Raw genomic sequence first — 16363 nt, 5'->3', positions numbered from 1 at the left:
GGCAGCATGGTCATTGGAGGCTCTATCCACTGATCAGAGCTATGCAGGCTGGGGCAGGCCATGCACAGAGCTGGGCTGTAATTTCAGGTGCCTCCTTTTTCAGAGAGCTCTGGCATGTCCAGGTTCTCAGATTCCTTCACCAGAGGCCATGGAGTCAACAGAGATGCTGCGAACTTATGGCCAAGGGGTGCCCAATCAGTGGTTGCTTTACTCAGTGCCAGGTGAGAGAAGATACCTCAGAATCAGGCAGGGATTAAATTCCAGCCCTGCCCTGAGAACCTGAGCGACCTGAACGCAGCCCCAGTGAGGCTCCCTCACCCGGATGCACCATGGAACCATCAAGTCAGCATGATTAGCATATGCGTCAGCTCAAATATTTATCTTTTTTTTTTTGTGACAACATTTAAACTTCTCTCTTTTAGTTATTTTGAATTATTCAATACATGACTCTGTCATTTGAAACAACACAGATGAACTTAGAGGATGTTATGTTGAGTGAAATAAGCCAGGTACAGAGAAACAAACACGTTACGATCTCATTATATTTGGAATCTAAAATAGACATCCTCAGAGAAGTAGAGAGGAGAATCATGGGTACCAGAGGCTGGGGCGGGGAGTGTGGACTGATTAGATGGGGAAAGGCAGGCATGCATTTTCAGTTAGACAGGAGGAATAAGCTCTGATGTCCTGTTGCACAGCTTCGAGGGCTGTTAATTCTACAGGAATCGGCCTCGGACTCCTTTACTGGAGGGGTTGTGAACCCTCAAACAAGCCCAAGTCTCTGCAGTTTCTCACTTGGGGATCTTGATCTCTGAATACTCATTGTTGGTGGCCTCTTGTCCCCACAGGTCCTGAGGCCCCACCTTATGGAAGCTGAGGGATGCATACTGGATCTCTCCTTCCTCCCCTGAGGAGGGGGCAGCCAGGCCATGGTGTCGGGGGCTGTCGTCTGCCCAGGACTCAATCAAGGTACCCTGAATGGAGACAGAGAAGGGAGTCAGAGCAGAGCAGTGGAAATAGGATAAGGCAGGGAGAGTCACAAGTTGTTTGATTGGTTGGTTGGTTTGGACATATCGCTCTGGATAGAATTAAACTTTATGAGTTCCTGCCTCTATCCCATGTTCATATTATAGAAATCTCCTTCATTTATACTTTCCTGCAATATTTAACCCTTAATGAGCACCTCGTTTGGTGTTTATTAATCTTATTAACTTCCCACAACAACCCCATGAAGAAAGTAGCGTGCCCAAACTCCCTGTTATGCCAGGACCCAATCCAGTCCATCCCTTCTGACCCCAAAGCCTGCAGTCCTGCTGAGGCCCTCTGTATGGGAGGCCCTGAGCCAGGTGCTGGATGGACTGTGGTGGACACAGTAGTGTTGGCCCTGACCTCCTGAAGCTCACTTTTTAATTGAGGGAAGTTGGCAAAAATGACTGTCAAACAAATGAATATCTATGTGTGAATTATAAGATGCGCAGGAAGAGGGTAAGTGAGAAAGAATCACAGGGCCTTGATTTGGATGGGGCCCCTGCCCTTAGGAAGCTCACAGTTTGGTGGTGTGGGGAGGACAAGTCAGTCAAAGAAATTATCAATGATAGAATGGATAAAGAAAATATGGTACATATACACCATGGAATACTGTGCAGCCATAAAAAAGAATGAGATTATATCTTTTGTGGGAACATGGATGGTGCTGGAGGCCATTATCCTTAGCAAATGAACACAGGAACAGAAAACCAAATACTGCATGTTCTCACTTATAACTGAGAGCTAAATTATGATAACTCATGAACACAAAGAAGAGAACAACAGACACTGGGGCCTACTTGAGGGTGGAGGGTGGGAGGAGAGAGAGGAACAGAAAAAAAGTAACTATGGGGTACTAGGCTTAGTACCTGAGTGACAAAATAATCTGTACAACAAACCCCTGTAACAAGAGTTTATGCATGTAACAAACCTGCACATGTACCCCCAAACCCAAAATAAAAGTTTTATAAAAAACTGTCACAATTACTGAGATTTTTGGCACCTTCTTAAATTTTGTACGCTAGGCTAGGACCTCACTCATCTCACGCTAATTCCAGCCCTACTGGAGAGGTAGATGTTTAAGAGACGAGAATGTGCAGGGCTGCAGTTATAAAGTTTGAGCTTTCTCTCTAGGTTAGAGCTTGTCAAACTAGAGCTCTTAGGACAAATTCAATCCACTGCTTGTTTTTATAAATAAAGTTTTATTGGCACACAGCCAGCTCACCATTTACACATGGTCTATGGCTAATTTCCTGCTATAAGAGTAGAGTTGAGGAGCTGCAATGAGACTGTGTAGCCCAGAAAGCCAAAAATATTTCCCATCTAGCCTTTCCAGATAGTGTTTACTGGCTTCTGCTCTAGACAGTGTTGGAAGTGGGAACAGCCATCCAAATGCAAAGAAACTGGTCAGTGATGGCTTCTGAACAATTCCTCCCATCAGGGCAAGAGACACAATAGGCAGGGAGGTGAGAAAGTCCAAGACAGAGATCCTCAGTCCTCAGCATTGAGAGGGTTTAGGATTCTTGGGGGTGGGAGCAATGCTAGCCATTCTTAGGGAGGAAAAATGCACAAGATTTGGTGAATGTGGGGCCATAGAGAAGAAAGGGAGGACAGAGAGGAGAAAACTCTTTCTCCATGCCTGGCCTGAGAGAAAGTAGGTAGGAGGGACTGTCATGCAGTTAGCAAGATGGGGAATCCTGCAGGGTCCTTTTATGTATGTTTGCTTTTCTTCGCTTCCCAAGGCTGCTAAATCTCTAGCCAGTGTCTGCCTTTTGCGGGGGAAGGGGTGGAGGTGAGGTGAGGTGGGGACAGTCTCACTCTGTCACCCAAGCTTGAGTGCAGTGGCATGATCTTGGCTCACTGCAGCCTCAACCTTCTGGGTTCAAGCGATTCTTCTGCCTCAGCCTCCCTAGTAGCTGGGACTACAGGCACCCGCCACCATGCCTGGCTAATTTTTGTGTTTTTAGTAGAGATGGGGTTTCACCAGGTTGGTCAGGCTGGTCCCAAATTCCTGACCTCAAGTGATCCGCCCACCTTGGCCTCCCAAAATGCTGGGATTACAGGCATGAGCCAATGCGCCTGGCCAGTGTCTGCCTTTTTGATGGTTAAGTATGTTGCTTAGTTACTTTGACCAATCCCATAATTTTAAGTACATGGATAATATGCAGTCCATATGCATGAGCTTTAATGAGCTGATTATCATACAGGGTCAGGTTAAGGATACTTTTTCTCTCTAATGCACATGTCTAGCTCTGAAGAACTGCCCCTTGCTGGTTTGGTCCAGATCCTGCTGGCCACAGGGGTCCTTGCTTGCTTCTCTATCTTACTTTTTGTTTTGGCTGCTCAACTTCCGCCTCTTGCTTCTTGCTTACCTGTCCCCTCACCTTGCTTCTGCTCCTGCTTTTATTTATTCTGCTCTTTATCCAACTTTTAATTCTCTTTGCTATGCTCCTGCCTTATTTTTCTATTCTCCTCCTGCCTCAGAAGGGCTCTGGACCATGGCCCATCTCTTTCCCACAGTCCCCAATTGGCAATTAAAATCAGAAAAAAAATGGGAAGGAGAGACTTGAGGAAGCCATAGAATCTGTGGAAAGGAGGAACTTATGAACCACGTATGACCCAGGGGAGCTGACAAGCCCTCTATTCCCACTTCCACAATTTGGAGAGGAAGACATTAAGGTCCACAGTGACAAGTGCTATGGTCTGAATATGTCACCCCAAAATGCCTTTGTTGAAATTTGAATCCCCATGTGATAGTATTAGAAGGTATAATGTTTCGGGAGGCGATTAGGCTATGAGGACTCTGGGATTAGTCTAATGGGATTAGTTCCCAAATCTGAGAGACCCAAGGGAATTTGTACAGCCCTTCTACCACATGAGAACATAAGGAGAAGGCACCATCTATGAGGAAGCAAACGGTCTCCAGACACCAAACCTGCTGGCACCTTGGTCTTGGACTTCCCAGCCCCCAGAACCGTGAGAAATGAATTTCTGTTGTTTATAAACCAGTAGTTTACGGTATTTTGTTGTAGCAGCCTGAATGGACAGAGATAGGAAGTGAATTGCCCAAATCACACAGGTCTCCTGGGCCCTGTCTCCTGTGCCAGTGTCTGCCCAGGAGATGCTTAATTAATTTTGTCTGCCCAGGACAGACTGGGCTGGGATGGGGGAAGCTGATGTTACTTGGAGAGTGGAAGAACTGTCAAGTCTCTCACATGAGATGAGGAAAGACATTTCATTCATTCATTCATTCATTCATTCATTCATTCATTCATTCTGTATTCTGATTGTGAGCACCCATGCTGTGCCTTGAGATTTCCAGCAAAGGGTAAGTGTTTGCCCAATCACTCCCTCCCAGGAGGGGAAGCTGCAGCATCTCAGTGGTCAGAAGGGCTGAGCCATGGCTGACAGTGATGTCCCGCATCTGTCCCGCAGGGCCGGGTGTCCACATCTGAGTTCTGTCTTAAGCAGGAGGGGCTCAGTCAGGCCTCTCAGCCCTGCTCCCCTGGGGGCCTCCACACCTGCAGAGCCAACACAGGCCTCAGATTAGCATTGGCCACTTCAATTCTAACTCAGGCGGGACAGGACAGCTCAGCCCCATCTGGAACTTGGGGGCCAATCCTCAGCTTCCCCAGAAAAGAGCAGGCCTGCTCACCTGGAGCAGTAGCGCCAGGTGAGGCCATAGGTGAAGGGGAAGCCAGTGCCCATGAGGGCCTCTTGATTAGGTGAGATCCAAGGGTTGGGAGACCTCCTGATCTTCACTCACGTGTCTGCACCCAGCGTGGCTTCCTGGGAGTGGCAAGAAGAGGGTGAGGTTCTGTTCCTAGGTCTAGGCCCCTCTCACAGCCCAACACCTGACCAGGCTGTCTGCCCCGGCACCCGTCCGGAAGCTCCCTCTGCACAGAGAGGCTCAGGGAAATGTGCTGGGAGCCCAGGGGGTGCTGAGCCTCACAGGCGAGGTCCCCTCCACCTCCAGTCCCTTTCTGGGGCAGCTCCAGGGTCCCAGTTGCTGAGAGCCAGGAGAGATTCAGTGTTCTTCCCTCCTGACACCAGCTCAGTGAGGCAGGGGAGTTGTTGTCAGTCACACAGACCAGGCCCAGGGACTGACCCTCCAGGACAGGCAGCGAGGTGCCATTGCTCAGGGTCTTCAGGGCTGAGTGAGGAAGACAGTGAGCGCAGGGAGGGTGGAGCTGAGAGGCCGTCTCTCCCGCAACCCCACGCAAACAGAAAGAGGAGACACCTGACTGTGTGACACATACTCACGAATGCAAATCCAGGTGTTCAGAAAGCTGACAGACCCCGCAGGGAAAGAGGCTGAGCTGAGACTAGTGGGGGAGTTGGTCATATTAACAGGTGGCTAAGGGCACCTCAGGTGGAGGGGAAAAAGCACAGGCCGTGAGACAGCCTGGCAGATGAAGGGCCCTGCAAATATGTCTGGGGTCTTCCAGGGGGAGATTGGAGGTGCTGGGACATGATCAGCTGAGGAGCTTGGACTAAGGGTTCCGGGGAACCAGAGAGGGCTCTGAGCAGGGAAGAGGCAGCGTCAGCTCTGGCTGCAGGAAAATTTTTCAGGGCTTGTGCTGTGAGGGCCACAGCAAGGAGGCGAGAGGCTTCAGACCAGGATGTTGGATGGGAAGTGGAGCAATGGTCAAGACCGAAAAGGGCCTGGCCATGCCGACGGAGGGGAGGAGACAGGGAATGGAGGGAGGAGGAAGGGCATGATGGCAGACATTTTTGGGGAAGTGAAGTTTACAGGAACCCCTGACTCATGAGTGGGGTGGTTGAAAACAGGAGGCAACTGGAATAAGTCCTGGTCCTGACTGGGATAACTGGAGAGGGGGTGGGGAATGGAGACACCATGTCCAAGAAGAGGCTCAAGGGGCAGAAAGTGGGAGAGACATCAGGGCAGGGCTCACAGCTGAGCCACAGGGTGGATGTGCTCACTCAAGAAGCACGTGGAAGGGAAGGGGCAGCTCAGGGAATACGTGTCAGGCACTTTCCTGGGGCTGTCTTATCACAAGTTCCCTCAGCGTGGGAGGAACTGGCCTGAAAAAACAAGAGTAATCCCAACAGGAAGCCAGTGGGTAGGGGCAAAATGGTAATCACTCACACAAATGCAACTTCAGACTTATGGGTGCCAGAGGTGGGAGGTTTCTGGAGATGAGCGTTTTTCTCTTCCCGTCCATGTAGATCTCAGTGAGGAACAGAGAAAGCAAAAAACTCCCCAGAGTCACCCCGGCCGATGTGTCTTTCGTACTTGAAAGAGTTTATGAAACACTGGAATTATTTCTGCCTTGCATATTCAGAAGAACTTGCCACTTAATTTTTTTTTTGCCTAGAAAATAACATTTGCTATTCAATCAGCTTTGTTATGAAACCACGGTCTTCTCCATAGGTAGCTCACAACATGACCTCCAGCTTCATCAAAGTGAGAAAGCAAGAGACAGCGAGAGAGAGAATGAGGCACAAGTTAGTCTTTTATAATGTGATCTTAGGCAGAACATTAGCAAGCAAGTTTACAAGACCCATGGCCACCCTGCAGCTGATGCACACCACGTTCAAGAACTCCCATCACCCACGGCCACCCTGCCAAAATGCTTTGTCAGCAACCCCTATTGGACCGTTGTTGCCAGTGGACCCCGAACACCTTGGTTGTTCCAGCATAGGAGGTTCTTAACCTTGAGGGGCCAGAAAAAAAAAAAAAAAAGCCATGGGCCAGGTCCCAGGTCCCTGTGGTTAGAGCATGCAGCTTAGGAGTGCTGAGTTGAGCCTGGGCCCCTTGAAATCATCCAGAAACAAATGCAGTTGTCTAAGCCCAATTTATACCACTGTGAAACCCTCAAGGGCATCAGAGAATATAAAAGCAAAGAGCCCTATCCAAAGAACAGCAGCTTCAAAGATTAAAGGAACATCAGCCCACGCAGATGAGAAAGAACCAGTGAAAGAAATCTGACATATCCAAAAGCCAGAGTATTTTAGCTTCAAGTGACCACACTATCTCCCCAGCAATGTTCTTAATGAGTCTGAAATGACTGAAATGACAGACATAGAATTCAGAATCTGGCAACAGAGATCACCGAGATTCAGGAGAAACTCGAAAACCGAGTCCAAGGAATGTAGGAAATCCAATAAAATGATTCAAGATCTGAAAGATAAAATAACCGTTTTAAGAGAGAACCAAACTGATCTGTTAGAGCTGAAAAACTGCAAAAATTTCATAATGCAAGTAGAAGTATTAACATCAGAAGAGATTAAGCTGAGAAAAGAATCTCAGAGCTCAAAGACCAGTTCTTTGAATCAACCCAATCAGACAAAAATAATAATAAAAAAAAGAATTTTAAAAAAATGATGAAAACCTCCAAGAAATATGGGATTATATAAAGAGACCAAACGTACGGCCCACTGGAATCCTGGAAAAAGAGAGACCCAGCAACTTGTAAAACATATTTGAGGATATCATCCACAAAAATGTCCCCAACCTTGCTAGAGAGGTTGACATATAAATTCAGGAAATTCAGAGAACCCCAGCAAGATACTATACAAGATTACCATCCCCAAAACACATAGTCATTAGATTTTCTAAGGTTCACATGAAAGAAAAAATATTAAATACAGCTAACAGGAAGAGGCAGGTCATGTACAAAGGGAACCCCATCAGGCTAACAGAAGAGCTTTTAGCAGAAATCAAATAAGTCAAAGACATTCGCGGCCTATATTTAGCATTCTTAAAGAAAACAAATTCCAGCCAAGAATTTCATACCCTGCCAAACTAAGCTTCATAAATGAAGGAGAAATAAAATCCCTTTCAGACAAACAAAAACTAAAAAAATTCATCACCACTGGACCTGACTTATGAGAGATCTTTTTTTTTTTTTTTTTTTGAGACAGAGTCTCGCTCTGCCGCCCAGGCTGGGGCCGAATCTCAGCTCACTGCAAGCTCCGCCTCCCGGGTTTACGTCATTCTCCTGCCTCAGCCTCCCGAGTAGCTGGGACTATAGGCGCCTGCCATCTCGCCCGGCTAGTTTTTTTTTTTTTGTAATTTTTAGTAGAGACGGGGTTTCACCGTGTTAGCCAGGATGGTCTCGATCTCCTGACCTCGTGGTCCGCCCATCTCAGCCTCCCAAAGTGCTGGGATTATAGGCTTGAGCCACCGCGCCCGGCCTGAGAGATCTTTAAGGGAGTGCCAAACACAGAAGTGAAAGAATGTTACATGCCACCACAGAAAGGTGTTAAGTGGTTAAATATATAACCCACTGACATTATAAAGCAACTATACAATCAAGTCTCCATAACAACCAGCTAACAACATAATGACAGGATCAAATTCTCACATCTCAATATTGACATATCAATAATGCTTTCACTGGCTGTCCCTTTTGTACAGAGTCCAGCATGAGACGCGGAGGAAACAGGGATGCTTAATATAGCCAGATGGGGCTGACGTAGCTCCTGAGTTAAAAATACATCTTTCTTTGGGACAGAAGGAACCACATAATTTACTCTAGTCCAGTTTGGTCCTAGCATCCAGGAAAGCAAAGATGCAATGTTCCGGAACACCCATATCAAAAAGTTAGAAAGATCTCAAATTAGCAACGTAACATTACACCTAGAAGAATTAGAAAAACAAGAGCAAGTCAACCCCAAAGCTAGCGGAAGAAAACAAATAACCAAAATCAGAGCTGAAGTGAATAAAATTGAGATACGAAAATTCATACAAAAATCAACATACCCAAAAGCTGGCGCTTTGAAAGAACAGATAAGATTGATAGATCACTAGCTAGTCTAGTAAAAAAGAGGGAACCAAAACCTTTCATCATTTAAGAGTTTTTGATTTCTCTTTCCTGAAAGGTAAATTTACATACAGTGAAATACATAGATTTTATTTGCATAATTCAATGTGTTTTGATAAATACATAACCACGTAATCACTATCCCAATGAAGACACAGAATATTCCCAGGACTGGCTGGGCGTGGTGGCTCACGCCTATAATCCCAGCACTTTGGGAGGCAGAGGCAGGTGGATCACAGAGTCAAGAGATCAAGACCATCCCGGCCAACATGGTGAAACCCCATCTCTACTAATTTATTCAAGCTGTTGCATGTATTATATATTGTTTGTTATTATATATTGATGAGTATTATGCCGTTACATGGAAACACCACACTGTGGTTATTTGTTCACCTGTTGATGGGTATTTGAGTTGATACCACCTTTTGGCTATTACAAATAACGCTGCTAGAAATGTTCCTGTCCAGGTCTTTATGTGGACTTTTGCTTTCACCCTTCTTGAGTGAGTACCTGGCAGCAGAATTGTTGGGCCATAGGGTTGATATAGTGTGTGAAACTGTCTACAAAACTGCCACTTTTTTTTTTTTTCAAAATGGTCGTACTATTTGCATCTCCATGGGAAATATATGAGATTTCCAGTTCCTCCACATCCTCTCCAACATTTGGTGCACTCGAGCTTTGTAATTTTAGCCATTCCAGGAGATGTGGCAGGGCATCTCATGGTGACTTCAATTTTTATTTCCTGATGTCCGTGGTGTTCAAAACCTTTTCATGTACTCGCTGGAATTTGCATCTTTTCTCTTGTGGAATATATAATCAAGCCTTTTTGCCCATGATTGAAATTGGCACATGATTGACTGTCCAGGCACAGTGGCTCATGCCTCTAATTCCAGCACTTTGGGAGGCCAAGGTGGAAGGATTGCCTGACGCCAGGAGTTCAAGACCAACCTGGGCAGCATAATGAGCCCCTGCCTCTGTAAAACCAAAGTTAGCCAGGTGTGCTGCCACATGTCTGTAATCCCAGCTACTCGGGAGACTGAGGCAGGAGGGTCCCTCAAGCCTTTTTTTAGGCTTATATTATAAATTACATGTATAAAATTCTCTCCCAGATGTGGCTTGCCTTTTCATTTCCTTAATCATATGTTTTGAGGAACAGGGATGTTTTCAATTTAGGTGAGGTCTCATTTATATACTTTTTTTCATACTTGACATTTTGAATGTGTTCTAAGCAATTATTGGATACCCATAGATACCGTCTAATTTTTCTTCTAGAGCAGCACTGTTCAGGAGAAATAAAATGTAAGCCACATATGTAATGTTAATTTTTTTTAGCAGCCACAACAAAAAAGCAACAAGAAACAGGTGAAATTACTTTCAATTTTATATATATATATATATATATATATATTTTTTTTTTTTTTTTTTTTTTTGAGATGGAGTCTCACTCTGTCGCCAAGTTGGAGTACAGTGGCACGATCTTGGCTCACTGCAAGCTCCGTCTCCCGGGTTCACGCCATTCTCGTGCCTCAGCCTCCCAAGTAGCTGGGACTACAGGCACCTGCCACCTTGCCCATCTAATTTTTTGTATTTTTAGTAGAGATGGGGTTTCACTGTGTTAGCCAGGATGGTCTCAATCTCTTGACCTCGTGATCTGCCTGCCTTGGCCTCCCAAAGTGCTGGGATTACAGGTGTGAGCCACCACACCCAGTCTCAATAATATTTTATTTAACCTGATACATCCAAAGTAGCATCCTATCAACATGTAATCAATTTTAAATATTAATTAATTAGATTTTTATATTATTTTCTCACTAAATGTAGGACATTTCAAGTGCTCAGTAGCCACACGTGGCTAGTGGTTACCATATCAAACAGCACAGTCATACAAACATTATAGTCTCCACTTTTAGGTTTATGATTGGCTTCAGGCTAATTTTTTGTGTGTGATGTGAGAAAGGGCTCAATGCTCATTTTTACCAACCCTAATTTCACTTGTCCCACTAACATTTATCTTTTATTTATTTATTTTCAAGATGGGGTCTCACTCTGTTGCCAGGCTGGAGTGCAGTGGCACAATCTCGGCTCACTGCAACCTCTGCCTCTCGGGTTCAAGCAATTCTCCTGCTTCAGCCTCCCTAGTACCTGGGATTACAGGTACTAGACAATTTTTTTTTTTTTTTTTGTATTTTTTTGTAGAGATGGTGTTTCACCATGTTATCCAGGCTGGTCTCGAACTCCTGACCTCAAGTGATCCACCCACCTCTGCCTCCCAAAGTGCTGGGATTACAAGTGTGAGCCACCGCAGCCGGCCACCCACCAACATTTATTAAAAGTCTTTCCTGTCCCAATTGAATAGACTTGATGCTATTCAATTGACTGTATATGTGTGGGTCTATTTGTAGACTGTATTCTAGTCCACATCACACTCTCTGTATTACTCTAATGTTAAAGTCTGACTTCTCTAAATGTGTTTCTTATCACAATGATTTGGTTATTCTAGGCCTTTATGTGTTTATATAAATTTTAGAAACAATTTATCAATCTATAACTATACATGTGTATATATATAAACTTATATTTATAATATACATACATATACACTCATATATACTTATATATACATACATATACACACATAAATATATAATATATATACACATAGGAATTTTGACGGGGATTAGCTAAATCAATATGCAGACAACTGATAGTTTAACCATTTTTGTCTTCCAATTCATGAATGTGATATATTTCTTCCTTCATTTGGGCCTTCCTTAAGTCTCTCAAAAATGCTCTATATTTATCAGTACAGAAGCATTCCATGGTCTTTTAGTTCATTTGTGTTGCTATAGAGTAATATCTGAGGCTGGGTAGTTTACAAAGAAAAGAGGTTTATGCAGCTTCTGGCTGCAGTGAACGCCAAGAATGAAGTACTCAGACAATTCCAGCTGAGCGGGAGGCCGGAGCAGCATCTCTGGAAGCGTGCCGCCCCAGAATCCGTCCGCCAAGTATTTATTGAAAGGGCTTGTTAAACCAAAATGTCCACCAGATGGCCTTTTGCGGTCGGGTCAGGAGACACATATGGCCTTGCGAAGACACTCAGACTACATTCTCAGGAGGCTGTTTTCAGTACTCCTTATCACACATTCCGTTCCTTTCCCTGTTTTCAGGGTCAAGGAGTTACAGTCTCATGCACAAACAACATACACACAGTGCCTCACTATTTTTCCATGCCTCGACCTCAAATGCCTTGTACATAAGCTTGAATAGGTTGCCATGCACCCCCCAACAGTTTATTTGACTCACGGTTCTGCACTATGTGCTTGGCACCAGCCTTTGCTTCTGGTGAGGGTCTCGGGAAGCTTCCACTCCTGGTGGAAGGCAAAAGGAAGTCTGCATGTGCAGACAATATGGCAAGAGAGGAAGCGTGGGCTGGGGAGGGGAGGTTCCGATGTCTTTTTAACAACCAGCTCTTGGAGAAACTCTCACAGGAAATAACAGAGTGAGAACTCCTTCCTTACCTTGAAGACAGCACCAAGCCATTCATGAGGGATCCAATCCCAGGACCTGAACACCACCCATTTGGCCCCACCTCCAACACTGGGCATCAAATATCAACAGGAGGTTTGGCAGGGCCTAACAAACCATATCCAAACCATAACATAGGATTTTTTTTTTTTTTTTTTTTTTTTGAGACAGACTCTTGCTCTGTCGCCCAGGCTAGAGTACAATGACACGATCTCAGCTCACTGCAACCTCTGCCTCCCGGGTTCAAGCAATTCTCCTGCCTCAGCCTCCCAAGTAGCAGGGACTACAGGCATACACCACCTCACCTGGTTAATTTTTGTATTTTTAGTAGAGATGGGGTTTCACCATGTTGGCCAGGCTGGTCTTGAACTCCTGACCCGAAGAGATTCACCTGCCTCAGCCTCCCAAAGTGTCGGGATGACAGACGTGAGCCACCACACCCAGCTCGCATATGATTTTTTTTTTTTTTTTAATTTTTTGAGATGGAATCTTGCTCTGTCACCCAGGCTAGAGTGTGGTGGCACGATCTCGGCTCACTGCAAGCTCTGACTCCCAGGTTCACGCCATTCTCCTGCCTCAGCCTTCAGAGTAGCTGGGACTACAGGTACCCGCCACCACACCCGGCTAATTTTTGAATATTTAGTAAAGACGGGGTTTCATCGTGTTAGCCAGGATGGTCTCGATCTTCTGACCTTGTGATCCGCCCACCTCGGCCTCCCAAAGTGCTGGGATTACAGGCGTGAGCCACCGCGCCCGGCCGTGATTTTTAAAAAATTGTTCCTTAGTACTTTACGGTTTTTTGATGCTGCCGTAAATGGGCAAGAGTCCAGATTTAGGGAAGTGTTAGTGCCTCCTCCAGTCCTTTGATTCCTTCTCATCAGGGCTACTGCATAAAGTGACTGTTGTAAGATGTTCCTTTCCTCGTTCGGGTGCTGCATGTAGGTGAATTTTTTTGGATCATATTTAATTTGCCAGATGATCCTTTGACTCTTTGGAAACGTTTCTCATTCCCTGGGTCTGGCTTTAGAGGAGGGAGATCATGAGCTGCTGCTTCACTCTCTCCCTCAGCTCAACCCAGAAGTCCAATCCTTGAACTCCATTTTCAAAGACGGAGGCAGATGAAGGCCCAGGAGGAGGGCATTCTAGGAGGAGGGTCCCCAGTGTTCAAGGACTGAGGTATGAACCAACAGGACATGTTGCAAATGATTTGGAAAAGGCCAGAGGGACCAGTGGGTTCAGTGGTGAGGATGGAGGAGTGGACTGAGGTTGGAGAGTGATGTCATGAAGAGGATGTGATCGGAGGTTCAGGATCCAGGAGCCATGGATGGGCTGTGAGCAGCGCAGAGAGAGCTCAGTGTGTCCTAAAGACTCCCACTGGACTGTGCACAATACGTAGACTACAGAGAGCAAGGAGGCCTAGCAGTCACAAGGGGGGAGATGAGGCCGAAGAGGTGGGCAGGATCCAGATGCTACCCAGACCTGATTTGCAGGCTGAGGTCATTTCCTGGAAAATTGCAGAATCACTATTTTGCAGGCAAGTGACACAGACATATAAGTACCAGTTGCCACCAGAATCAGGAGAGGTTCCCAGCAGGACCTTTGTGTTCAAAGCACAGCGATTCATCAATGCTCAGCATACACCTGTGCCAGGAGCTCTGCTGGGATGTGGCTCCTGGAATGATCACCACAACCTTGCAAGTAGGGCTTCTCATTCCTGTTTTCCAGAGCAGGAAACCAAGGTACAGAGAGGTAGGAATTTGTCTGTCTTTTAGTCAAAAAAATAAAAAGGACAGCACAGTGTGGATTCAGGTTGGCGATACTTTGACTCCAAAGCCTGTGTGCTTTTCACTATGTGCCTAGCTCATCACTTTGAGGGCTGTTAATTCTACAAGAACCAGCCTCTGACTTCTCCCTTGCCTGGAGGGGCTGTGATCGCTCAATCAGGCTGAGTCTCTGCAGTTTCTCATTTGTGGATCTTGATCTCCGAGTACTCGGTGTTAGTGGCCTCCTGTCCCTTCAAGTCCCGAGGCTTCACCATCTGGAAGCTGAGGGATGCATACTGGAGCTCTTCTTCCCCCACTGAGGAGCGGGCAGAAGCTGGGGGAGGCTGGTCTGGGGGACTGTCTTCTGCCCAGGGTTCAGTCAGTGACCCCTGAGACATGGGAGAGAGAAGGGAGTCAGAGCAGAACAGAGAGGCTGGGCGCAGTGACTCACGCCTGTAATCCCAGCACTTTACGAGGCTGAGGCGGGCCGATCACTTGAGGTCAGGAGTTCAAGAGCAGCCTGGCCAAGTTGGTGAAACCCTGTCTCTACTAAAAATACAAAATTAGCCAAGTGTGGTGGTGGACACTTATAATCTCAGCTACTCAGGAGACTGAGGCAGGCGAATCGCTTGAACCTAGGAGGTGGAGGTTGCAGTGAGCCAAGATTGTGCCACTGCACTACAGCCCGGGTGACAGAGTGAGACTCCATCTCAAAAAACAAAAACAAACAAACAAAAAAATGCACTTGAGGCAAGAGCCTCACTCACTTCACCCTTGTTCTTGCCCTAGTGGAGAGGTAGGTGCTTAAAAGGTCAGAATGTGGCCGGGCACGGTGGCTCACGCCTGTAATCCCAGCACTTGAGGAGGCTGAGGCGGGCGGACTACAAGGTCAGGAGATCGACACCATCCTGGCTAACACGGTGAAACCCTGTCTTTACTATAAATACCAAAAAATTAGCCAGACGTGGTGGCGGGCGCCTGTAGTCCCAGCCACTCTGGAGGCTAAGGCAGGAGAATGGCTTGAACTTGGGAGGCGGAGCTTGCAGTGAGCAGAGATTGTGCCACCGCACTCCAGCCTGGGCGACAGAGCAAGACTCCAACTCAAAAAAAAAAAAAAAAAAAAACAAAGGTCAAAATGTGCACTGCTGCAGGCTATAGAGTTTGGGATTTTTACTCTAGATCAGGGGTTGTCAAACCACAGTATTTGAGTTATATCCAGCCCACTCTTTATGTTTGTGAATAAAGTTTTATTGGCACACAGCCATATTCATTTCTTTACACAGGGTATATGGCTTCTTTCTCGCTACAACAGCAGATATGAGGAGCTGCAATGAGACTGTGTGGCCCGTGAAGCCAAAAATAGTTTCTATCTGTCGCTTACAGATAATATTTGCTGGCTTCTGCCCTAGACGGTATCGAGGGGTCGGGGAACAGCTGTTCAAATGCAGAGGAACTGGACAATGATGCCTTCTGGACAGTCCCCCCAGTCAGGAAAGGAGAGGTGACAGGCAGGGAAGTGAGGGAGCAAAAGACAGAGATCCTCAGGCCTCAGCAATGAAGGGTCAGGATGGGGGTAGGGACAATGCAAGCTGTTCTTAGGGGAGGAAACCAACCAAACATTGTGAATTTGGGGCTACAGAGAAGAAAGGAAGAACAGAGAGGAGGTAACTTTGGCTATGCCCAGCTGATTAGTCCTGGGGGTCATCCTGTGGGAGGTGTCCAGGCTGGATGCTGGCTGTGGAGAGTCCACAGCACTCACCTGAGAGGCTGAGCCCCTGACGGCGTTTGCATCCTCTATGCCCATATCCCCCACGCCCACGACTGGCCTTGCTGATTTCTTCCTGCAGGACCTCACTCTGAGTGAAGAGACCAGACAGCCTTTCAGTGTGGTCAGATCGGGGTGCAGTGGGCAGACCAGGTACCCCCCATGTGTTTCCTATTAAGAGACTGCAGGGAGGGCCGGGCGCGGTGGCTCACGCCTGTAATCCCAGCACTTTGGGAGGCCGAGGCTGGCGGATCACAAGGTCAGGAGATCAAGACCATGGTGAAACCCCGTCTCTACTAAAAATACAAAAAATGAGCCGGGCGCGTTGGCGGGCGCCTGTAGTCCCAGCTACTCGGGAGGCTGAGGCAGGAGAATGGCGTGAACCCAGGAGGCGGAGCTTTCAGTGAGCCAGGATCGCGCCACTGCACTCCAGCTTGGGTGACAGAGCGAGACTCCGTCTTAAAAAAAAAAAAAAAAAAAAAAAAAAAAAAAAA

The 16363-nt window shown here is 46.6% G+C and overlaps 1 protein-coding gene across 9 annotated transcripts in view; it reads right to left on the bottom strand.

The window, feature by feature from the left end:
* Positions 1–524: 524 nt before the first annotated feature.
* SIGLEC9 (sialic acid binding Ig like lectin 9) overlaps positions 525–16363 on the bottom strand; it is a 19372-nt gene continuing 3533 nt past the window's right edge. For 6 of the 9 annotated variants that reach the window (XM_025367032.1, XM_025367031.1, XM_025367030.1 and 3 more), the window contains 2 exons: positions 15864–15960; positions 14092–14493 (listed from right to left, as the gene is read on the bottom strand). In XM_025367032.1, the coding sequence (XP_025222817.1) occupies positions 14305–14493; positions 15864–15960 (286 nt within the window). In that variant the 3' untranslated portion in view covers positions 14092–14304. Of the gene's footprint in view, positions 975–6485; positions 7172–14091; positions 14494–15863; positions 15961–16363 lie in introns of those variants that run through there. The other 3 variants (XR_003116866.1, XM_025367033.1, XM_025367038.1) reach the window with 3 other exon arrangements.

Source organism: Theropithecus gelada, chromosome 19, assembly GCF_003255815.1.
Source record: "Theropithecus gelada isolate Dixy chromosome 19, Tgel_1.0, whole genome shotgun sequence".
NCBI lineage: Eukaryota > Metazoa > Chordata > Mammalia > Primates > Cercopithecidae > Theropithecus > Theropithecus gelada.
The sequence above is the reverse complement of the archived record's forward strand: the minus strand, read 5'-3'. Positions and strand labels throughout refer to the sequence as shown.